The following is a 24,840-nucleotide window of genomic DNA, read 5'->3' on the forward strand; positions in this document are numbered from 1 at the left end:
TTCAACTTGACAAGGCTTTAAAATGCTCTAAACACTTGCCAATTCTAAAGTTTGAACCTTTGACTTGGCCTTGTACAATTTTGTGCACCTTATGCTTGTATCATCCTCTCCATCTTGAAGGAATTTTTCCTCAAATTCAGATCTTGCAAAACCAAAGAGAGAAGAAAAACAAGCACACAATCCTTTTGGTAGGAAGGTTAGCATTAGTACCAAATTATATAAGCACACCAAGGGGGAACACTCTTAGAATATAGCCAACAATCCTTTGTAATAATCATGAAACACTTACTACAAGCAACACAAAGGACATGACTAAAATATGCATCAAAGAGAGGAGAGTGCAACCCAAAATCATCACATATTTCAATACACCAAGGTTATTCACATTTAAAATACAACCACAGGTCCTTTGGGTGTGACATGAAAAGCTTAGCATGAATTGCATAAAGGAGGTGGTTTTGGCAAATATCAACAGATATGGAAACTACAATAGTCTTAATGGTTTTACTATACCCAAAAGGTAAAACTACCTTTAGTTTAGGAACCATAAGATACATTTGTTTCATGACCTCTACAAAGGACCTCATAAAATATGGTGCCACTATTGATCTCAAGGTCCACCTCACCCACATATCACTATCCTTCAAACAAGTAAACCAACCACCAAACTTCCTACCTCTACATAATACAAATTCAAAATTAGCATGGTTATCATCATAGGCAAAGAGGTAGTATAGAAAGGAATCAAGTGTGAAGACATTATGCCGAGGGGGTACACTTTTAAAATACAATCAGCAATTCCTTATTTTATCCATGAAACATTTAGTATATGCATCACAAAGGATAGGGCTAAGGTAAACATCAAGGGACAATGAGCTCAAGTCGAAACAATCCCTTCCCTACCCCACTAGTACACCGGGATCAAATGGGTGAAGTAGCCCAGGGAATAAACCGAGGCTACTCATTCCATTTACTAGGGTATCACACTTACCCAAAGCATTATCAAAGAAGGAAGCATGTACTTCTACACTAAATGTACCCGAAATCACATCACAACTTTTTAAACTCAAGAGTGTAGAATGTACCCAAGTTACCTTGGTTTGTACTAGGGAAATCCACTAGTGTGTGGATACTCTTGTCCTTTAGCAATGGAACCTTATTCAAGTTATAAGTGCTAGAGGTAATGAGATTATTCGCGAGGCTTCCAAATGGAGCCCGGAACTAGCTGCTGCTTGTGAGGTATGGAAAGAGATCGTATTTAATTTTGCAGCAGTGGACGTTTTGGATAAGTAAAAACAGTAGACATTAGCAGATAAATTAGCAGGAAATAACGAAGGATAAGGAGAAAGAACTCAAGTAATTATCCTTCGTTCTCTTAATTGAATTGCAATTAAACTCGGCCCAATCTTTTACTAAAAGGATTGAGCCGAATACAACAAAAATTCTATTGCATATATTTTGACTAAGTATATACTTACCTAGATATACAAGATTTGAAATACAAAATCTAGAAAACTAAATAAAAATCTAAGACTCAAATCTTTCTATTGTTGTCTTGGATCCACAATAAATCCTACGGATTCTTAGGATTGGTATATTTTTTTCTATCCTGTAGTTTGTAGCACTAGATGAACACAAATCATTCTTAAGAAAAGAATTGATTTTGTCATCTAAAGGATCAACTAGTGCTTGCATACTCACAACAAGAGTTTAGTCCTTATGCGACCCAACAACACCAAGAGTATCACAAAAGAAAGATTTACACACTTCTTCACTAAGAAAATCTAAAACTACACCATTTTGTCCACTCTAGCCACATCACAACAATTCAAGTTTCTAGGAGTATAGAAGATAGCTTTGTTACCTTGTAGATCATGGGAAGTGTGTTCTTTACTTGGGTTTGCATTATGGCAGGCTTCATGCTCTACATTACAAGGGATTCTGTCAAGGTTCCTCTTTGGACTAACTTCTTCATCACTTATCCCAAAATTGGGACTAAGGGCTTAAAGGGAACTTTCTTGGGATTCTCCTCGGGACTTCTATGGTATTGAACCTTCACATGAGAAGAATCAATGTTGGGGAAAGTGCTAGAATTTGGGTTAGTGAATAACAAGGGTCCTTTTGTGGACAAGATCCACAATCTAGCATTTTTCCCCTTCCAACTTCACTACCCATGGTTTCCCTTTCCTTTTCCCTTCTTTTTTCACATTCTTCTTGTACCTTGCCATTTATTTTCTCTCCATCTTGAGGCTTGGCCTCACTCTCTTTGGTTTCTAACTTATGGAGAGGAGTCATTGGATTTTGTGAAGTATTGGGTCTTTGGACTTGAGGTGTTTGGACTTGTGAAGGTAGACTTTGGTCAAGTGAGTTCGGAACTTGGTGGTTTGAATTTTGTGGAGATTTTGGTGGACATAGTCTATCAACCCTTGCTTTAATTCTAATCATGTCACCCCTCATTACATCCATAATACCCTTCATACCTCTCCTCAAAGCATTATTATTATTCTCTATTTTTGGGAAAGGTCTCCAACCGAGCCATCAAAACTCCAATAGCATCATTTCCCAAAGGTTGGGAAGTAGTACTTTTGGATTCCATGGTAAATGTACCTAAAAAGTGCAAAAAAAGCAAGAAAAACAACCTACGAAACGAGCAAACAAGTTAGTTCAAAAAGGCATCACCACACTCACACTCGGATCTTACCTCACACTTGGTCTCACAAGTGTTGAAAACTTAGCAATGCTTGGCAAGTGAAGGAGTGATGAATTTGCTTTGGTCCGGAATCAATTTTTGTTTGATATGACTCAAATAAAATGATGCACGAACTTGAACCAACAAATTACTACGAATTAAAAATAAGAAAAGCACACAAAAATTAAAGACATAGGTACTTACTAGTTTGCTAATTAGTGAAAGAACAACAAAATTAAAATAGAAACAACAATTTGAAACTAGGAAATCTACCTAAGAACTCAATTTGGCCGATTAGCTATTGATGACATCGTAGCTTGTGATTGGATGTTGAGTTTTCAAATTTTTTCAACCCTAATTCTCAAGTCTCGGCCTAGAACCCCTTTGGTGAAGAAGAATTTCATTTGGGAGGGAAAAATAAAGGTTTGAAAGACATTTTGTAGCTTCAAATGAATTCAAAAACAATGGTCCCCCCTCCCCCGTTGTACTTGGAATATACTTGATTTTGTACTTTGATTATTTCTTTGTCTCTTCTTTCTTTGGATGACAATGAATATGCCAAGGAATATTCTTTCACAAACACCAGTACACTCTTTTTGTTCTCTTTTTGGATCAAACACACTCTTTGAATATTCTTCCTTAGCAAGACTTGATGAACATGGAAGAACAAGATGAATATTTAAGAGTTGACCAAAGTTTGACCCCTAACCAAATAAACTCCAAATCTGATTTTGTTTGTAGATATAGGTTCCTTAGGCCAAGGTGAACTCAAATAACTAAAAGTCAACAACAAACCAATGTCCAAATTCAAAACCCACACGGATCTAAGCTCAAAAAGTTTCAAAACACCATATCTATGGAGGTTCTTAGCTCAAACTCAACCAAATCTTATTCCAAATGTAGATCTAGACTCCTTAGGTGCTAGGGAGCAAGAATCTAGCACTTGAAACCAACAAAACACACAAAAACAAAGTAGATCTAAGATCTAAAAATCTGTCAAAACACAAAAAAGAGTTAACAATTTTTTTGTGAGATTTTTAATTTTCTACACTCTTTTTTGTTGATTTTCTTCATGGTAATCAATAATTCAAGATTTAGGATTGTAGGAACAACCCTAAAATGTGGCTTTGATACCAAATGATACAAGAAAAGACTAGGAATTCATGAAATGGACATATAAGATGCAAAAATCAGCAAGCACATAAAGAGACAAACAACACAAAGAAAGGGGATAAAGAAGAAGAATGCTTGAAATTAAAGGATAGATAGAAAGAACCTTACTTCTACCAAGTGATTAACAAAAGATGGTATATCAAACCATCAATCACACCTCACCAATAGAAGCTCAAACCTTCCCCTTAGGTAGACCAAGGGAATTCACACTCCTCAAAACCCACCTTTCTTGCCAATTTGTCAACATAAGTGAAATCCATCAATTGTGCTAACCCTAATTAGGTTTCTCTCTCTTAAAGAGAAGGAGAATACTATAAGCTAACACTAATATTACAATCTGAAAATTCACTCAATTCATTAAGTCAAAACTTAGGAAAAATAAGATCTAAGGTGCCTATTTATACTTATTACAAACAAGAACAAAAATACCCTTAATGAAGGGTGCTCCTTTGGAGTGTAAAAGGGGAGTCTTAAAAGACAACAATAGCCCTAAAATGGGTTGCCTCTTGAGTGTCAAATCATAGTGTGCAAAGTACATTTTGTCCTTCAAGTGAGGTGCCTCTTGAGTGTAATGGTTCCCTTCTCCAGCTTCAACTTGACAAGGATTTAAAATGCTTCAAACATTTACCAATTCTGAAGTTTGAACCTTTGAAAATACCTTGTACAATTTTGTGCACCTCATGCTTGTATCAATCTCTCAAGTTAGTGCCAAAACAATGTGCCTTAAAATCATTAAATTTCTATTTGAAAAAGGTCACATGTCTTTTCTACCAGAACAAAAGTTGTCAAGCTTAAACTAGTGTGAAGAGTCTCCTTCAGTAATTAATAGGGTCAATTCAAAAATTCCTCTTAAAAGACCATCCCGTCAACTATAAATTTAAATCCTCTTATTTCATCCTTTTCACAAGTAACTCAGAATATTTTTTTTAAAATCTGGTCTTTCTTTCTCTTACTTCTCTCTCTAAGAGTAAAAAATAGTCGAAGCACTATCTGTTTCAAATCCTATGAAAGAACTATCCTCAAATCAACTTCAAATTTATATAGTACTTTACCCATCAGTCATTCTTAAAAAAATTCTGAAACCTAATGAAACTATTCCGGTCAAACCTCTAGGTTCCAATAAAAACTCTGATGAGTTAGTCTTTAAAGTTGACCAAAATCAAGGGTTTGACTCACTAAGGCATCAAAAAATGTATCAATCAGAAATTCCCTCTTCCATTGAAAAACCTGAAACCTCTAAGTTAAATCCCACATTTGTTCAGCTAGTTGATAAAGAAATTCCTATAAAGAAAGAAGATTTATTCAGCAACATAAACCAGGTGGATGATAATTTGCTTTTACTTGAACATAATCTCAAGGAAAGTTCTGCAAATGGGAAAAAGCAAATAGCAGGAGAAAAGGATGACTTGAAGAAGGATAGGGAATTTATTTTACCTCCAAATAAGGAGGATGAGGATGAACAACCTCTGGTATAGAAAATGAATAAACTGAAGGTAATAAAGAAAAAGGGGAAATGATTAATACTAAAATAAAAGTCACTAAATCTTATTCTACTAGGAGGTTTGAAGAGAGGTTGTTAGAAGATGCCATGAAGGAAAATAAGTCATCTACCTTCAAAAGAAGAAAATTGAAGAAATCTATTGATGTGATGGAGAAAGATATTAAAGTTGTAGAGGTTAGAGAAAATGAAGTTTCTTATTCTGATATTATTATTGCAACAAAGAGAAAAAGACAAGAAGTCCAGAATACAGAAAGGACCAGGTTCTCTTACTATAGTTTTATTGCAAGCTGGAAGAAACACTTAGCTGTGAGAAAAAAAGAAATTCTCTTACGGACCTAGTCCCCAAAAGAGAAAACTAAGGAACCAAGTGATGACTCAAGGAGAAGAAGAAAAGATGAAGAAAAGAGGATTGTTTCTAAAGAAGCAAGGATTGCTATCTTAGAAACCCAGAAAGTGTTGTCTAGAAGAGTATTTGATCCAAATATTTATGAAAACCCGGTATGGTAGATTTAGTGAAATATGTGAAAAGCTAAGGATGGTTGTACCTAATAGAAGAATCGCCTCCTATGCTATTTGAAAATAAAGTCAGAGAAGTTTATTATACCATGGACTTCTTAAAAGATGGGATGAGGCTTACCAGCCTAGTGCAAGGAAAAGAGATACACTTGGATGAAGAAACACTAGGGAGAATCTTGAATGTACCTGTTGTAGGGGTAAGAACTATGACAAATCAACAGCCTACTATTGAATCAATGATTGAGGCATCAAAGGTTGGAGGAACATCAACAGATGCAGTGGAAAAGAAGTTTTAAAAAAATAAGTATTAGCTGGTATTTGAGTTCATCAACAAAGTCCTGTTGCCAAGGTTAGAAAGAGAACAATTGCCTCTAGTGTTGATCTATTCTTGATCGAATGTTTGAATAAGTTTGAGTTAATAAGCTTACTAGCTGTTATGATAGAGCACATGAAGAAGGTAATCTATGAGAAGGAAGGAAAACATGAAATGCCATATGAGTATTTCCTAAATAAAGTATTTGGTCACTTCGGGGTAATTAGGATAAAAGGAACGCCAGGAACTACCAAACAAAAGTTTAGTCTGAAAACCTTGGTTGAAAATGGCTGCATCGAAGGAAAATTGGGTACTGTGCCCTAAGTGTCAGAACATTTGGCTGCTCAAGAAAGCTTAACCAAGAAATGGAGGAGTTAAGAATTGTGTTAGCAGCAAAGAGCACTGAAATAATACACCTGAAATTGCAGAATCAAAAGTTATCTTCTGAGGGACCAGGTTTCACTAAATTAACTAATGAGGTTCAAGGACTGAATGTTGAAGTAAGGATCCTCACTACATAATTATTAAGCGATCATGCTGTTGAGGCTTCTAGAATGTACATGTTGCTAAAATCATTTTGCTCTAGACCCCCTTCTACCTGAATCCTAGTGTGTCTGTCTCCTATGTCTGTTTATATTGTGGCATTTGAAAATGGTTGTTTGATGTTTTGATTGGTATATTAACTTGGTGCTAATAATAATGAATAAATTTCTGCATGTGTTCTTTATTTTCTTTTTTATTGCAAAGTTGTTCTTCATGTTAGTGTTGCCCCGAGTGGTCTTGAGTTATTTAGCCTTCACTTCTTTTTACTTATCGTTTACTGTCGCTCCTTTTCAATTGTGCCAAAAGGGGGAATATTGACTTCATATGTAAGGACCTGGTACGTGTGTGCTCACATGGTGCAGAAGTGTGGTAGCACAGTGACAGAGGGAAGTATGTCAATAACAAAATGAAGGTGCATAATGACAGGGGGAAAAGAGTTTTTGCTGCAAAATGACAACAAGGGACCATGTCCCTGTGTTGCATGATGGTGATGAAGGAAGCATGATGATAGGGGGAAATTAATCTTTAGGTGGTAATCACACTAATTAAATGTGATGAATGTACACTGATGCTCAAATTGTATGGTTTGGTTTTTCATCATCAAAAAGGGGGAAAATTGCTATATGTTGTTTTGATGATGAGCAGCTAAACTGCAAGGGACCAGGTCCCTGGATGTACAAAGTACAGTACAACTAGCACACAGTATCTGCAAAGTTTTGTCCTCTTGTGTAACAAACTTGCAGGTGTTATTTTGTATTGACTTGGACAGGTAGTCCAATGATATTTCATCCCTAATCATCACTCAGTTATAAAAAGAAAGAGAATCTTCTTCATCAAACGGTTTTTGCAAATTCTAAAGAGTGTGAAAAGAGGCAACAAAACCCCATTTCAAAACTGCTCAAGTTCCCTGCTTTATAAGTACTTAAATTGAACTTGTTCTTGAGTGAGCTTTGATTTGTAACTGAACTATTCAAGCTATAAGAGTAGAATTTTTTTCTTTGAGTAGAGAGTGCTTAGGTAGAATTGCCTGAGCTTTTTTCTGATTAAAATTAGTTACTAGAGAGGGTACTCGGTAGAGTTACCAAGATGAGCTTGTAATAGAGTTGTTACAAGCGAAAGAAACTTAGAGTTAGGTTCATAGTCGAGTCTGTAATCAAGAGGTTGGTTATAGTGGACTGTTTGGTGCTTGTGAGGGTAAGCCCTGGTTTTTTCCTTATTGAGTTTCCATGTAAAAATTTGTGTTCTTACCTTTCTGCATTGCCTTTGTCTTTCCAGCACCTCCTAGTTGCTTTACTATTCTATCCCTTGTGACTGACTTTGAGGGACCTGGTCCCTCACTGTGTGGTGCAACCCCCAAGGGTTCTAACATTATGTATGATGATAAGGCAAAAGTTAATGACATTTTAAAATAGTGAACTCGTTCAATTGACTTAATGTTTGCCATATGGGCAATCATTAGAACTTATTTAGTAAGAATAAAAATTCAAAATCATATACTTTGGTGGACGAAAGTTCAAGAAAGAATACTTTGGAGGACACTAGGTGTATTTCTTTCTCTTTTTAATTTAAAAGGAGTCTATTAGGTCATTTATTCCAAAAGAAAAAGGTCCAACAAATAAGATCGAGCAAGGCCCAAATAACCTGGCCCAAACAACCTTGTCCTAAGGAAAAACAAAGAAAAAAATCTCTAGATATTTACACAAACATAATCGAGAAGTTCAATAGTATATGACAGCATCAAATTTAATGGATTGGGGGACACTAGGTGTAATTTTTGCTATTTTGTGAAATTTTCTTAATTATATTATAATGGGGTTTGGACGGTGAATATTTATGTGCTAGTCCCAAGCCCAAAGAATAAAAGCAGGCCCAAAAAAATCAGAGCCCATCCAACGCTTGAAATCGTTTTATTAAAACGAAAAAGGGTCAAAACTTCCCTCTGAACTATTCGAAATGGAGCAAAAATACCCTCTATTTGGCTTAAATATATCCTTTGTTTATTTTTTGGCTCATAAATACCCTTGCTTTAATGGAGTGTCACCTAGCACACAATGTGAAAAAAAATTACCACATGGCCAGGCCATATCAATATCCCATTTAATACCAATCGACTCACTTAACCATCCAACTTAACATTTCATTTAATACCTGTACCTGATCTGTATTCAAAAATTCTGACACGCCTTTATTTAAACTCTCCCAAAAAATCGAAGCAGACTAGAGATTTTGAGGAAATCGAAAGTCATTAGTATATGGGTTGAACTCTCATTCTTTTACATGATAAAAACGGATAGAGTTTCAACCTATGTATTAAGAGCTTTCTTTTCTCTCAAAATTCCTAGTGTATATCAATTATTCGAGAGAGCTCAAGTAAAATGAAAGGTATATCTTTACCCTTTACTTATGAAGACAGGTTGGTTGTTTTAAAGATGGATCTGTTAAGTTGGATGGTTAAGTGGTTTAGTTGGATATTAAATGAGATGTTTACATGGATTGGTCATGTTATAGCTTTTTTTCGTGTGGTGGGCTTAATGACACTCTATTGAAGTGAGGAGTATATGTGAGCTAATAAATAAATGGAGGGTATTTTTAAATCAAAAAATAAATGAAGGGAATTTTTGGTTCATTTTTAATAGTTTAAGATAGTTTTGACCCTTTTTTCGTAAGGTGTGTTTTTAATCTAAAAAATAAATTAAGTGATGAAGCTAAAAATAAACGAAGGATATTCTACTCCGTTTTAAGTAGTCGTTTGGCCATACAAAGTTTTTTACTTTTTTTCAAAAAATTATTTCACTTTAGTGAAAAAAGTGAAAACTGTAAGTGTTTGGCCATGAAAATTTCAAATACAATTTCGGAATTGTATTTGAAAAAGTGAAAACAAATTTTACTTCTTTTCACATTTTTCACTCATACTTCTCTCATAAAATTCCAATTTAATCTATATTCATGGCCAACTCCAACTCCAACTCCAACTCTAAGAAATTATAATTTTCATGGTCAAATGAGACCTAAATAGTTTAGGATTGTATTGACCTTTTCCCTTTTTAGGCCCGGTCATTAAAATTATAATTTTTTGAAGTTGAAGTGAAGTTGTGTTTGATCATGAATATAAATTAAAATTATTTTTAAAATTTCGTGAGAAAAGTATGAGTAAAAAATTTAAAACTTTTCACTTTTTTAAATATAATTTTAAAATTATATTTAAAATTTTCATCCCAAATAATCTTGTTTTCACTTTTTTTTTTTTTAGAAAAGTGAAATAATTTTGATCCCCCACTTAGAAAGCTTTTTCTCCATCCCCACCCACCGCATTTTTCTTCTCCGTTTTTTTTTTTTTTTTTCCGTTTTTCCAGGTTACTTTAAACGACAGATTTCGTCATTTGTGCTGACCAAATATGGGGGATCACATAGCAAGAGGTGAAGATTTCGAGAACAAGGCTGAGAAGAAGCTCGGCGGATGGGGCCTTTTCGGCTCCAAGTACGAAGACGCCGCTGATCTGTTCGATAAAGCTGGCAATTGCTTTAAACTCGCCAAATCTTGTTAGTTCTTTTTTTTTTAATCATTTTTCTACAACGTTGTTTCTCATTTTATTAAGATCTTGTATTTTGTATCCCTACCTGGTGATCGGGCTCAGTTTCTGTTTTTAAGATCTCATTCTTCATTTTTTACCAAAACATTTTTGTACGGTATTAATTGTTTTTTTTTTTTCATTTTTTTTCCTGATGTTGACTTGGGGATGATTCACATTATTGAGTGAGAATCTGTAAATATTGTTATGCATTTTCTCATTAAATGATCTTCCTTAATAATTATGAATGATTGTTTGGTCCAAGTAATTATTGCTGGATTTGATTAATGAAAATAATTGTTGGAGTAGATTGTCATTTGTATTATTTTTTTAATCTTCTAAACAACTGCAGTATTAATCATTTAAGGAGAGTTATTTAATGATCAGATTTTATTTTACTTTGGACATGCAGTATTGGTTGAATGGGTTTTCTCACCCGTCATCTTTTTTCCTGGGTAGAATTGTTTCTAGAAGGGGAAAGATATGCTTTATAGACAGAAAAATACCACATACTTCAATTTAGACTTTAAGTTGTGTAAGATGGACATACTCTTTTTAATGCTAAGAAATTGTAGAATAATTTCTTACCTGGTTCTTTCAGGGGATAAAGCTGGAGCAGTATATGTTAAATTGGCTAATTGTCATCTTAAGGTAAGTGTTAATCCTTCTGTAGTAAGTCGTCTCTCATTGCTGCTCTTTTCCTTTGGTCTTACTCACAAGATATTTTCAGTTCTTGAAAGTCGATTTCCTTTACGTTCACAGTTGGATAGCAAACATGAGGCTGCTAATGCGTATGCAGATGCTGCTCATTGCTACAAGAAGTCAAATATTAAAGGTTTGTAAGTCGCGGAACACTTATTTCCTTAAAGCCAGCACTCTTATGTTGCATGCTTCCAGAAACATATAAGCAATTTCTTTGGATGCAAGTCCGTTCTGCTCTACATATAAGCCTCTTTTCATTAGGAGCTTCTTAGAGGTTTTGCATTTAGTAATATTATCTTGTCACAGGAGGAATTATTTGATTGTTTGTTGCTATGTTTCGGACTCATCAAAAATGTGAAGGGGTGCGTGTTGGATTCTCCAAAACTCGGAGAATCCGATACGGGTGTGGCATCGAAAGTGAACGGGTCAGCGTCGTCTTCTTTTTGCTTTTAGAATGACACTTGCAATTTATTAATTTATTATAAGGATATTAGAAAGATTGAAGTGTTGCACTTCTAACTATTCTGGGATGTAGGCATGATTTGAACTTTCTTTCAGAGATATGTTTCGGATTAATTAAAAATTGAAACATTTCGTTGAGTGTATGTTAAATATTTTGAATACAGTAACTTTACTATATTTGTATGTAAATACGCACTGAATGATTACATAGTTACAAGGAAAATAAAGTTATTGCACTTATGCAACAAGAAACTTCATGCATTAATACTTATCATCAAAAGTATCTATAAAAGACTGTACATAGAAGTTCACGCATATCATCATTTATGATATATCTTACTGGAATAATATTTTTGTAGAATTCAATGAAAGTAAGAGAATAAGGATATTAATTTATAATAAGGATATTAGAAAGATTGGAGTGTTGCACTGCCAACTATTCTGGGATGTAGGCATGATTTGAACTTTCTTTCAGTGATATGTTTCGGATTAATTAAAAATAAAAACATTTCTGAAACATGTGGAAACAATTGAGTGTATGTTAAATGTTTTGAACACTGTAAATTTACTAGATTAGTATGTACATACGGAATGAATGATTACATAGTTTGAAAGAAAATAAAGTTATTGCACTTGTGCAATGGGAAACTTCATGCATTAATATTTATCATCAAAAGTATCTATAAAAGACTGTACATAGAAGTTTATACAAATCATCATTTATGATATATACCATACTGGGATAGTAACTTTGTAAAATTCAATGGAAGTAAGATAATTTACTCCTATTTAATTGAAACTTCATGTTAATGTTCTAATATTTGTTTGTTGTTTCGTACGATAAATATGATGAATTATATACCGGTTGTTGCCAAAACATTGAAAATAAGTATTGTTTTAATAGCTACTACTTCCAATTTTTTAAATTTTTTTTGATAAATTCCAAGATTGTTGCTTGGAAAAAATAATTTTGAACTACAGTTGAATTTCATTCTTCTGGTCTAAAAATGATTTTTTTGGGGGAACTGTATTTTTTTTTTTTTTTAAATTCAATAAATTTATTGGAGGTTTGATGGAAATATTTGGAAATTTAAACATTGATATAAGCACCAACAAGCGAAGTGCTGATTAGAGGGAGAGAGAGGAGGGGGAAAGGAGGGAGGGAGATTAGAAGACCTCTTGGTGCATGCTTGGTTATCATTCACACAGACACACACTGCATACACCCAGTTGCTTAACTGATGCAGAAGCATAAGTATATTGCCTCCAGGCTTTGGTTCAATGGTAAAGAACTAAAGATAGTACAGTGTGGGACGTGTGTGTGTACACATGCAATGAGTGGGGAACCACGTTCGGTATTCAAGTGGAGAAGGGTAGAAGTGGAGGACCCATTATTTGCCGAGTTTCCAAGGTGGAAATGGCAAATTTAACGGCTAAAGAAAAGAATCTTTATAATCACCCTATCAACTACACCTCAACCCAAATTACTTGAGCTCGATATATGCATAAAATCTTATACAGTATAATTCTAATGGAATATCATTTCTGAGAATATTTTCCGAAAATCATCACATTGTAATGATTTTTCCTTTTTAGTTATCTTTTGCATTGACTTGAACAAACTGAATTTTATATTGTGTATGCTGCAGAGGCAATATCGTGTTTAGAGCAGTCAGTGAACTTGTTTCTGGACATTGGGAGGCTGAATTTGGCTGCAAGATATTACAAGGTATAGCTAGTTATATTTTCTGCAAGAATCTGAATGTTATCTTTTGATGGTTTAGAGGCCTGTTGTCTGTATTTTGTGTCTTTCATGTAAGCACAAGGTCTAATTCTTGGTTCTAGTCAGCTCAATGCTTAGTTTCTTTTATGTACCTAACTGATTGGGCGTTTTACATGCACAAGAAAGGTGATAAGTGACTGGTCTTGTGTTGTGTCACTTTGTTGCCCTTGCCAGAACGGTTGTAGAATACAGCTATTTTAGTTTGAGTATCCTTAGGAAGCTGGATTTGTCTGTCTGAAAGAGATGTAATGTGTCCTGTATACAGGAAATTGCTGAATTATATGAGCAAGAGCAATATTTGGAGCAGGCTATTAGTTATTATGAGAAGGCAGCTGATCTTTTCCAGAGTGAAGATGTAACAACAACTGCAAATCAATGCAAGCAGAGAGTCGCACAATTCTCTGCTCAAATGGAGAAGTAAGATTCATTGTATTTAGGTAGTGATATAGTTTCCAACAAAGAAAGAATGTCGATTCATGTCATGAAAATGTTATTACTTTGAACTGGAGGATATTGCATCTTATTCTGTCAAAATAAGAGAGGTCGATCTGGTTTTCTTAGACTGCTGTTGGTGAAATCAGTCTCTTGTTATGGATGCAACAACAAGAAAGATAGAAAAGAGGCCAATATCAGTAGTTAGGAAAAGATTATCACTTCCAAACAAAGAGAACTATGAATAAATGCCATTTGAACTATTAATAAATTTTTAATCTTTTGTTTTAGCTTCTTGATGTTCTAAAATTTTCTAAGAATTGGAATATTTTCTTACAAATTCTGACATATTTTCTCAGATATCCGAGAGCGATCGAGATCTTTGAGGAGATTGCACGTCACTCGGTCAATAACAACTTATTGAAGTATGGAGTTAGAGGGCATCTTCTTAATGCTGGTATTTGCCAACTTTGCAAAGGTGATGTTGTTGCAATCAACAATGCGTTGGAACGATATCAGGTATTGGGTTTACTTGTTCAGCCACTAAGTTTCTATCCATGAACATGATATCAGTAGGTAAATATTGCATATTCATCTGCAGGAGCTGGATCCAACATTTTCAGGGACACGCGAATGCAAATTGCTAGTGGTATGTCATAGCATGTATATTCCTGCTTGTGAATGTTATTTTGTCTTCCTGCTTTCTGACCCTTCTCTTTTAGACAGTTATTGAGTCTGGTCTTTGTGAAAATGGTTTTCATCTTGTGAAATCTAAAAATTGCTATCATATTTCACATGATCCAATGCACTATGGGTAACCATATCCTAGTATCGCAAATGATCATATAGAGACGCACTCATGCAAGGACCAAAGCTAATATAAGATTTCACTCAAGTGCTTATACTTGCTACCTCACAGTTATCATACATGTTTTTCTCAATGTGACGTTAAAGTTAACTTGGGAGAAATATTTCCTAATGACAGGATTTGGCAGCTGCAATTGATGAGGAAGATGTTGCAAAGTTCACTGATGCTGTAAAGGAGTATGATAGCATGACACAACTGGTATTCGACACTTTTTATCAATTAAAAGGAAAACCATGTATTGCAGTGACATGGCTACTGTAGATTTTACACTTGGGAGTAATGTCATTCTTGTATTAGATACTCACACACATACGCACGCCATGCCCGCTCACAGATATATGTATGCGCGTTTGTATCTGTGGCCTCCCCCTTATTGTTCTGGACCATCACTATTTTAGCTTAAAAAAGAACTATGCTGTCAGCATCATCAAGCCTTTGTCCCCCACATCGCCCGAAATGACTTGGAATGTTTCTTGTTTCTGGCATTTTAGAAGGTGATAATTCTGGTCAATCCGTTGTAGTCCTCAAGCAGGCAGTGAGAGTGAGGAGGGGTTTAAAAAATAAGAGTGAGCGAGGAGCCAATGTTGGATATGGTGACCACAGTTTTTTTCCATGTGTATTTGACACAATTCTTCTGGTCATGCCGTTTCCTCTTTACTTTCTATGTTGAAAAATGCACAATGTTCTTCCCCATTGCAAGAGGGTTTTTCTTGCTAGAAAATTTCTTTAAGTTCGCTTCCATACTCATGCAAAATAGAATTCCTTTGATAAGCAATTTTTTTTAAGTTAGAGCAATACAGGAGGAACCTAATATGCTGAGCTGATAGAAAAATAATCCAAATAATTCTTAAGGATATACTATGCTACGTGAAAAGCTCAACGGTTATCTATACGTGTGGACAGTGGTTATGTCCTTGTTCTGCAGCGGATCAAAACAGTGTGATGGGCAAGGTGTTCCCTATGAGATGTGTTGAATGCATACTTCTTTTAGTTGGACTTCCTGCGGTATAACATACCCAGTGTAGAGGAAGGTAAGATATACACACATCTTACCCCTTAATTTTATGGGTTAGGGGGCTGTGTGTCTGATAGACCCTCAGCTCAAAAGAAATGCTTTCGAAGCAGGATTGAAAGAAAAATATGAAATGGCAAGATACAAAGCAAATGAAGCAACAAATGATAATACACATCGAAGAATAAGACACTACAGAACTTCTAATTAATACTAAGGAGAAGAGGAGATGAAGGGTCTAGTACCCTACCCTCTCTCATATAAAGTGTGACAACCTTATGCTACATACTAAATTTCTATCCTAATCCCCTACTACAAAACCTTTCTATTGGGTCATGTTCTTAGTAAGATGAAGTTGTTTCATGACCTGGTTAATCACCCCCCAACTTTCTTTCGGCCTACCTCTATCTTTTCTAACTCTTGTTATAGCTGAAGCGTGATGTGGAAAAAAGCAACAAGGCTCCACATCACGCATTACACAATGCGTGGAGTGCTGCGGCCACATGATTGAAGTGAAGCACAATTTAAATGAGAAAAGACCAAATAGAATATCCAAATAGTAAGTCATAACTGAAAAGACCACAACAACTATATAATCAATAATAAACATGATATATATATAAGCAAAAGTTTAAATGAAACACCAAAACCACAAGTTTGATCACCGAAAACACCTGCTGCGAAACAAATAAGCCAGTCAAACAAAATAGCAAAACAAATCAAAACAAAAAAAAGAAAAACCAAATCTAAATTAATAATGTTTCAACATCTAATTCTTGTTCTTCTAAAGCTCATCTAGTTCATCAAGATTGTCCAAATCTTGTATTCCTTCATTTTCATCATAATACTCATCATCTTCTACTTCCCCATCTTCCTCATCTCCTCTTGAAGTATCAACTTCTTCTCCCTTGTTATGTAAGCTTGAAGTATTTCTTCTTAAAGCATAATGACACTCATCAACTCCACTTGCCTCGACAACAATACCCCAAGTGAAATCAGTATCTCCATAAAAAAATTAATTCATCTTCAACATTCTCAACTCCAATTAGCCTTGGGATCATCAATATTGTCCAAGCTAATTAGATCAAATCCATTGCGAGCATTGTAACGAAGCCTCAGTGTCCTGTTGTATTTTATGAACACCAAGTCACTGAGGCACTTTAGAGTTAGTCTATCCCTCTTCTTGGTATGAATTTGCAAATAAATATTGGCAAGTATAAAGTCAAGACATGAGATATAATATACTTATCTCAATATACTAAAACTTTCCTTTAACTATTACGTGTTCGAACATTCTCCAGTTTTTTTCACACCCAGATGAGCTACAAGTTAGACCTGAAATTCTGATGACGAACTTTTATAACTCTGGAGTTTCTGAACGATAAAACCTCTACCATTCAACTATTAAAGTAAAGTAATTATTCAAAATTAGCAACTATAACGAAATAACTTAGAAGTGTTAAATTAGTAGAAACATAGGAGTCATTCACTTGGTGACTTCTCGTCTCTTTGTCTTATGACTAAGTACTAATATGATCGGTTATTATATCTTGCATATCTTTATCAACAACCATCTTTCCAATGCACACATGGAATCCCACCATTAAACTCTTATTTAGTAAATCATTCTCATGATTGTAATAGATTCATCCTCGCGATTATAATAGAGTGATGGGTTCAAGATATTACCACCTGCATGCAACGGTTTGTGGAGTTGATCACTCCACCTTCTATCGATGATCTCAAAGACCTCTGCATATTTATGCTCATCAATAATTTTTTTTTAAATAGCCTCCGTAGTCTTACTCATCACCTCATAAATGTAATCTATTGATTGTTTGCCTCACTATGTACCAAAGGAAGAACTATAACCAAGAGACTATAGGTTTTAAGAGCATAAACAACATTGTTCCAAAAGTGGAAAGAAAGCATTATCCCTGCAGCATCTTTTCCTAGCACTTTATTTGCAAATTTACTGTTAGAAATTCTTCTGAAATTAACACAATTCTTAAATTTTTCTTTTGTTTCAACATCCTTTGCAAGTTCAAGAAAACAGTAGCAAATCTAGTCTTGCTAGGTTTCACCAAGTTTTTTTTTAATTAGTGAATCTTCTTATCATATTTTACAATAAAGGCCTTTGAACAATGTAAGAATGCACCTTAACTACCTTAGTGAAACCACCTTGAAAGGGTCTTTCCTTGAAAATATCCCCGAATATCAAATTTACACAATGGGTTGCATATGAAGTCCAACATATGTGCGGGAACACTCCCATCATCATAGCACCTGCTTAACTTTTTCAGCTGCATTATTTGTAACCACTTGAACAACATTCTCTGGTTTAATCTTCTCTATGCCCTTAAACAAAGAGAACATTTTGATGGAATCAATAGACGAGTCGCTCGCATCAATGGACTCAATAAATAAGCTTTCCTTCGGAGAATTCACCAACACATTGATGATCATTTTTCGGTTCTTGCTGAACATCCAAACTCGTACCATTCTACATGATGATCATCCACAATTTTGTGTCTTTCACTTCTTTATTTAGATAAGTGATTCTAACTTCATGATAAGTTGGTGACTTCATCCCATACCACTTTGACCTACAGCCTTGATGAAGTCTCCAAAAAGTCTCGGTATAATTAACACAATTGAAGGGCAGCCCTGCATCATACAACCACTGCTGAAAAGACCGCAATTGCATAATCTCTCAAAATTCCCTAGGCCATATCCTGCAAATTCTTCTTACCAATTTTCCCTGTGTCATTTCTTGGCTTCAGCATAAAGTAACAATCTATCATTCCTTTCGTACCGGTTGATCCATAAATTGAAGAAACTAATGCATTTTTGGACCTTTTTTTGTGATTTTGAAGGAAGTGACAAATCAACAACTGAAGGAAGCGACAAATCTACTTCTCCTTCCATTTCATCATCAACATCATCAAGATTAGCAACTTTCGGCTGTGATAACATTTGACGTTTTAGGTCCTCTTTTCCCTCAACATACTCTTATTTCTTGCCTCACAGCATGCCGACACTTTTTGCATTGCCGTACGTCATTACAATTACCAATAAGATGTTTATGGCGAAGCCATTAAACGTCAAGCCACAAAAAATACATGTAGATTTCTTCCTATCGGTCTCACTTGCCTTTTTACCATATTTCCAAGCCGGATTAGACATTTAGAATCTTTGTAGAGAAAGAATAAGAAACAAATCAAACAAAACTCACAAAACAGGGAAAAGCAACAGTAACAAGATAGAGAGAGAAAAAAAACTTGAGGTAAAAAAAAAAAGCAGTTGTAAGAAAACAGAGCAAAACATTAAAGAAGAAGGAAGAAGAGCAAAAGTGAAAAAAAAGAAGAAAAGAAACAGTTAAGAACAACAAAATAGAAGAAAGAAGAAGAAAAATTACCTTAAATTGCAGTGAAGAAGAGGAGAAGTCGTAGCAATGAAGAGCAGCAACAGTGAAGCCACGAATTTTCTTTCGAGCTAACCGTAAAAAATCGCAGAAGTGAAGCGCAACATTGAAGTGACGACTCTTTTTTTAACTTTAAAATTGACCCGACTCTTCTATTTTCATTTAAAATGTCCCTACAAATAAAATCAACATGATGCGAGCAAATCGGCTTGCATTGCATCACATCTTGCATCACAGGGTTATCCACTCGCTTTTGTAAGATGGCCTCGTATCGGTTACTCGCAGCGACAAAGCTTTGCATCGCCTCGCATCATCTCATAATGCGATGATGTGCTCGCATTCCTGAACATTGGGTGGGCACGTCCGTGCACCTCCTCTTGATGTGCTCGAACCATCTCAACCTTACCTACCTCTTCTTGTCTACCACGGAGGCTACTCCCGCTTTACCCCGTATAACTTCGTTCATAGTCATATCTATTACCCGTATAACTTCGTTTGTAGTCATATCTCTTATACCACAAATCCATATCATCTTCATCTCCTTAACTTCATCTTCTGAACATGAGGAACGGGTTCCTGAATGGTCAACATTCTACCCTATACAACTAGTTGGTCTAACCACCACTTTGTAGAACTTACTTTTGAGTCTCGGCGACACATTCTTATGACACAGTACGCGAGCATCCATTTCATCCATCCTGCTTCAATATGATATGCGACATCATCGTCAGTCTCCCCCTTCTCCTTCGATTACTGACCCACTCTGTAGATTTCCTATGGTTTGCAAGACCTAATGAAGTATAAACACCAATGAAGTTGACAGTAGTTTGCAAACCTAATTGGCTGTCATTCCGTGCATAAGCTAGTAGCATCTGCCTCAGGTTCTTTTACTCTGGTATTAAGGTTGAATATTTGGCATATCTCTGTTTGTTCTCTCTAGGGTGCTTATTTTGTGTAACAACAGCATAACCATGCAATTTTAACTCAATACTTTTTGTTTTACGGAAATTATCTAGACGTTTCCTAGCTTTGGATACTAGAGGTCTCTAGCAGCTTTTTATACCAACAAAGAACTCATCTTTGGGCTGGTCACCAGTTTTCTCGCTGCTCGAGTTTATGAAGGGGCATATCTTTCTGAAGGAGACATAGATTACCTTGCAAGTTTTACAAGATATGGTGAAGTGCTTGAAATTGAGGACCAGAGACGGTGCAGTTGACCCTGGTTTTACTTTTAATGGAGGATAGAGAACATTAGGTTAATCTTGTATGAGATAAGTTATGGTGCTGTAGACAAAACTGAGTACAGAAACAGCTTTACTGACCTTGAAACTGCACCAAATGCCAAAGCATTTGAACTTGAAAGCCGATTTGACATATGAAGTGGCTAACACTAGTGTTCCACATAGTAATAGGTCATGCCTGAGGCAGAATCCATCTGTTTATCTGGTAACTCGCATTATATTCAATGTTGACATATCTACAAGGTGTTTTCAATTTTTCTGTCGTCAATGCTTTGTGAATCCATATTTGGATGCTTAATTGACTGAACACATATTATTCTTTTCATTTACAATCTACTTATGATGTTTGTGTTGGCAAATATCTCTCCACAGGATGCTTGGAGGACAACACTTCTTTTAAGAGTCAAGGAAACATTGAAGGCTAAGGAGCTCGAGGAAGATGATCTTACTTAATTTGCTCCTCTTGACTTATTGTAATCTACTATAACATCCTTTATTTTATTTTATTTGTACCGGGTGATTGGTTGTTGTCCTGCTTGTTTGAATGCGTTGTATTTGTACTAATACGAGTTTTGATTGATTAAAGGTTTTTGTCTAATGGTCGATGTTGAAGCCTTGGGGCTGATAGGTCAAAAGTTCTGTCTTGTACAATTCTTTATTGGTGTGGGTATTTGTACTATCAATTATGTGTGCGAATGTCTTCTCATTTGGACTAGAAGAACTATAAAAACGACTTGTTGGGTTCCAGGCGTAAAGAAGTGAAACTGGGGTTTTAAGTTTCCGAGACATCATTGGCTTGCAAGTTGCAAACTAGAAAAAAGACCTAGGATTGCCGTCCAAATCTTAGATGATTTAGATTACTCGACACAATAAGAAAATTTTAGAAAGAATGTGTTGTATATTTGGTGATCAGTTGTCGCTCATGAAGGACCAATAGGCAATAACAAAAGATATTATATTGGTGCTGTGGAAGTTTGATAGTCTTTGAAAGAATCTGCTTGATATCAACATCAACATATCTAGTGTTACACCACAGATGGGTTATCTGGAGAGGGTGGTTTGCACTAGATTTTACCTCTATCTTGAGGCTAGAAAGTTAGATACCAATTGTTATTTTAGAGATTAGTTATACAAAGGAGGGGGTGAATTGTCTATACATAAAACCACAACATAAAGAGCACAATGTTTTTTTTTTTTTGGGGGGGGGGGGGTGGCAGGGGGGGGGGGGGGGGGGGGGGGGGGAGGGGGAATTATTTCTCTATTTACCTCAACCCTTACCATTAACAAGATCAAATTTAGGTTACTAATCAAAAATTAAAACTACGACATAAATTTGTCTTGAAGCTTTACTAAACAAGAGCAATCTTAGGTTACAACTCAATAACTAAAAAGACGTTCTAGTACCTCAACTCTTACCATTAACTCAGATAGTAGTTAACACTTTATCGCTTGGTTGGAAAATAGTTATACCGGGATAACTAATCATATGAGATAAGTTATCCCATCACTATGATGTAAATAGTGGGATAAGGTATACCGATATTGATTAATCCCTCCAAACAAACATGGGATAAAATGATACTTCATTTTATTCTGGGATTACTTATCCCTTATACCTCACACCAAACGACCCCTTACAAGACTATAAATTCTACCCCAGAAAGCAAAACAATTTCACCAAATTGTTTACCTACAAATTGTAACGACCCAAAATCACCTCCCGGGACGTCTCACGGTGCTTAGGGCTACAAGTAGCACTAAGCTAACCCTTTGATCCTATCACTTCTCATAAACTCGTTCAAGAAGGAATATACAAAACACTAGCACTGTCATATCAAATGAAAGGAAATACGAAGGTAATACTCGGTCCAATCAACCACAATACTAGAAATCTCAACACAACCACAATCTGATAACTAGTTTGACAAAGCCAGACTACATGAACTCGAGAGCCGTTGGGATAGGTCTCCAACTGACTCAAACTGAACTGAAAGTACTAACATAAATACTCGAATATTGAAATATCTGAAGATAGGTCCTCGAACCATAAGGACTCACCACTGTAGAAATGTAGACGTAGGTACTCGGGAATCACTGACGAGGCTGAGACTGAGCACTTGAAACTACATTATAAGACAATGTAGCACATAGACGTATATGTGTATCAACACTTGGGAATGTACTGAGTATATGGGGTGTATGCATTTACATAAAACAATATCAATACTCTTTAATCAAATCATGCATGCAAATAGGAATGACTCGCATGGCTTGAATAAGTCTAAAACGTAAAGCTCATAAATCATGTAGAATGAAGCATGTAACACAAATCTCGTAAGTCATTATACTTTGGCTTTAAAATTTGTGCTGTCCTCTTATTCTCATTACTCATAAGAGGAAGGAAGCTTTAAACAATACTTTCAACTCATGCATGTATCTCATGGAGAGAAAAACTTATTTATTGCTTAAGAACTTATAACTCTTTTTAACTCAAACACTTGGAACTCGGAATCATATGACTTTGGTTTAAAAACTGATAATCAACTCTTATTAGTAGAGAAAACTACTTTCTTCTTTGAAACATACTCAAAAGCAATTCGTTCACTTTAGAAAATATCTCATCTCAAAGCTTTAGGAAAAATATTCTATCTCAATAGAAAATACTTTAATTTAGGGAGGTTCTCTTAACCGACATTAACCATGCGAGCTACATGGAGTCCAACGTCTTGTCCTCCTAAGGAAGAAACCTCACGTTGGGGAGAGGCGTTATATTCTTGCCAAGGAGTACAACCTCAACTCAGTGATCACTTATCTCGACCTCGGGCCCAAATCTCGACCTCAGTCCCAAAATCTCAAACCTATGGTGGCACGTAGTTCTGGGGTAAAAAATCATGGTAACTTACCCAACTCGGTGCTAAATACTACTCCTTTTAATTTATCGCGCTTATCTCATGGAAATCTACTTTCAAAATAATCTCATGGTTCATAAGAACTCAACAACAAATCTGTAATCTTATGTGGTAGAGTGGATTTCAAAACTCTATGACTATTAGGTCAAAACATTTCTCAATAATCTCAAAATACTCAAATCATGGGTGCTTATAGCACAATAAGTTCATAAAATTGCAAGTCTCAAGTAGGGCTTAATGACCCATAATTCAATCTCAAGTTAAAATTCATCATAATGCATAATAGATAGCATATAGATTTATAATTCATGTAGAAATCTGGAAGTTACAACAATTTGTCTCAAAATATCAACATACTCATATACTTGAATTTCTAGAATATTGAAACTCTTAAATTCTCAAGGAGTAATAACATAGGGTATAAACCCAACTTTAATTTCTTAAGAAAACATGCAAAATCATGCTATTTGACTTTCAATTCATGGGAAACATCAAGATATTGCAATCAATAACACTGGGTGAAAAATCCTAATTCAAAACCCCACATACCTTAGATTATGAAATTGGATGAATAAGCTTGCTTCAAACTCTTCTTCTTACTCTTGAGAGAAGGTTCTTGCAACCCTTGAACTTGGAGAACTTAAATCTCAACTCAATTTGTAGAATCTATGATGAGTTCTTGAGTTTCTTGGAGAAGGGTTTTAGATTTGATCTTGAGGGAGAACCCCTAGCTCTCTAGTGTTTTGGGTGATGAATGAAGTCATTTGCTTCATTTGGAATATATCTGGTTGATAAAAGAGTGGAAAAACTGAAGAGCCCCTTTTAAAAATGACTTAAAATACTGAACGAGGGTTGCGACGGTGGAAGCGACGGTCCGTCGCTAGCCTGATGGTCCGTCGCACTTCGGTCAGAAAAAGAACACACTGCCTTGATGTAATGGTCTCAGCGATGATCCGTCGCAAACTCGATAGTCCGTTACAAACTCGACGGTCCGTTACAAACTCGACGGTCCGTTACAAACTCGACGGTCCATCGGATCGTTCGTTGCACGTTCGTAGTCTTGACGGTCTGTCATTCTGGCCGTTGTACTTGGTCCAGAAAAAGGAGTTACTGCATTGGTTGTGATGGTCTGGGCGAATGTCCATCGCACCTAGGCAGTTTCGACAACTTTCGGTAAAATGGCCATAACTTCCCACCCCGATGCCAATTTGGACGAAATCGGTATCGTTGGAAAGCTAATTCAATTTTCTATACTATAGGAAGTCATTTTCAGGAAAATTCAATAAGATTAAAACACTAATCACTTGGGAAGTCTCTTTTTATTCTTTTAGAGCCGAAATTACACTTCACTTGACACGCTCAAGACTCAAACTACAAGGGAACTTTGCGGGATCTTACAATATCTCCCCCTAGGAAATATTTGTCCTCGAATATCGCTAGTTAGATTAGGGACACAGGAAAAACAGAGTACACATAACTAAAGAAATTCGCTAAACGGGCTCAAAATCTTTCTAAACTTTTGAATACCTCGAAAATTGCAAGAACTCATGCAAGAATAGATAGCTGAACTTTAGATTAGAAGGTCTGAATTAAGGAAGAATAGTACCTTCAGATCGATCTGAACTCGCGGAAAAGAGGTGCGGGTACTTAGCTCACATGTCTGCTTCTGCCTCGCAAGTAGCGCCCTCAACTGACTGGTTTCG

At 35.7% G+C, this 24,840-nt stretch overlaps 1 protein-coding gene across 1 annotated transcript; it reads left to right on the forward strand.

Moving 5' to 3' along the window:
- Positions 1-9,947: 9,947 nt before the first annotated feature.
- LOC107873313 (alpha-soluble NSF attachment protein) lies at positions 9,948-20,826 on the forward strand. The gene is made up of 9 exons (XM_016720116.2): positions 9,948-10,275; positions 10,906-10,955; positions 11,067-11,139; positions 13,118-13,197; positions 13,517-13,668; positions 14,043-14,202; positions 14,285-14,332; positions 14,669-14,749; positions 20,601-20,826. Exons 1-9 carry the CDS (start codon positions 10,131-10,133, stop codon positions 20,679-20,681), a joined length of 870 nt encoding a protein of 289 aa, XP_016575602.1. The 5' UTR covers positions 9,948-10,130; the 3' UTR covers positions 20,682-20,826.
- Positions 20,827-24,840: the final 4,014 nt, after the last annotated feature.

This window comes from Capsicum annuum, chromosome 6 (genome assembly GCF_002878395.1).
Source record: "Capsicum annuum cultivar UCD-10X-F1 chromosome 6, UCD10Xv1.1, whole genome shotgun sequence".
Lineage (NCBI taxonomy): Eukaryota > Viridiplantae > Streptophyta > Magnoliopsida > Solanales > Solanaceae > Capsicum > Capsicum annuum.

What these genes read in the sequence shown, in the direction of transcription:
- LOC107873313 (XM_016720116.2), top strand. Translation starts at nt 10,131, where the DNA reads ATGGGGGATCACATAGCAAGAGGTGAAGATTTCGAGAACAAGGCTGAG. An exon ending in TTCTCTGCTCAAATGGAGAA is followed by an intron (nt 13,669 to 14,042) that starts GTAAGATTCATT and finishes ATATTTTCTCAG; the next exon opens with ATATCCGAGAGCGATCGAGA. An exon ending in ATGCGTTGGAACGATATCAG is followed by an intron (nt 14,203 to 14,284) that starts GTATTGGGTTTA and finishes ATTCATCTGCAG; the next exon opens with GAGCTGGATCCAACATTTTC.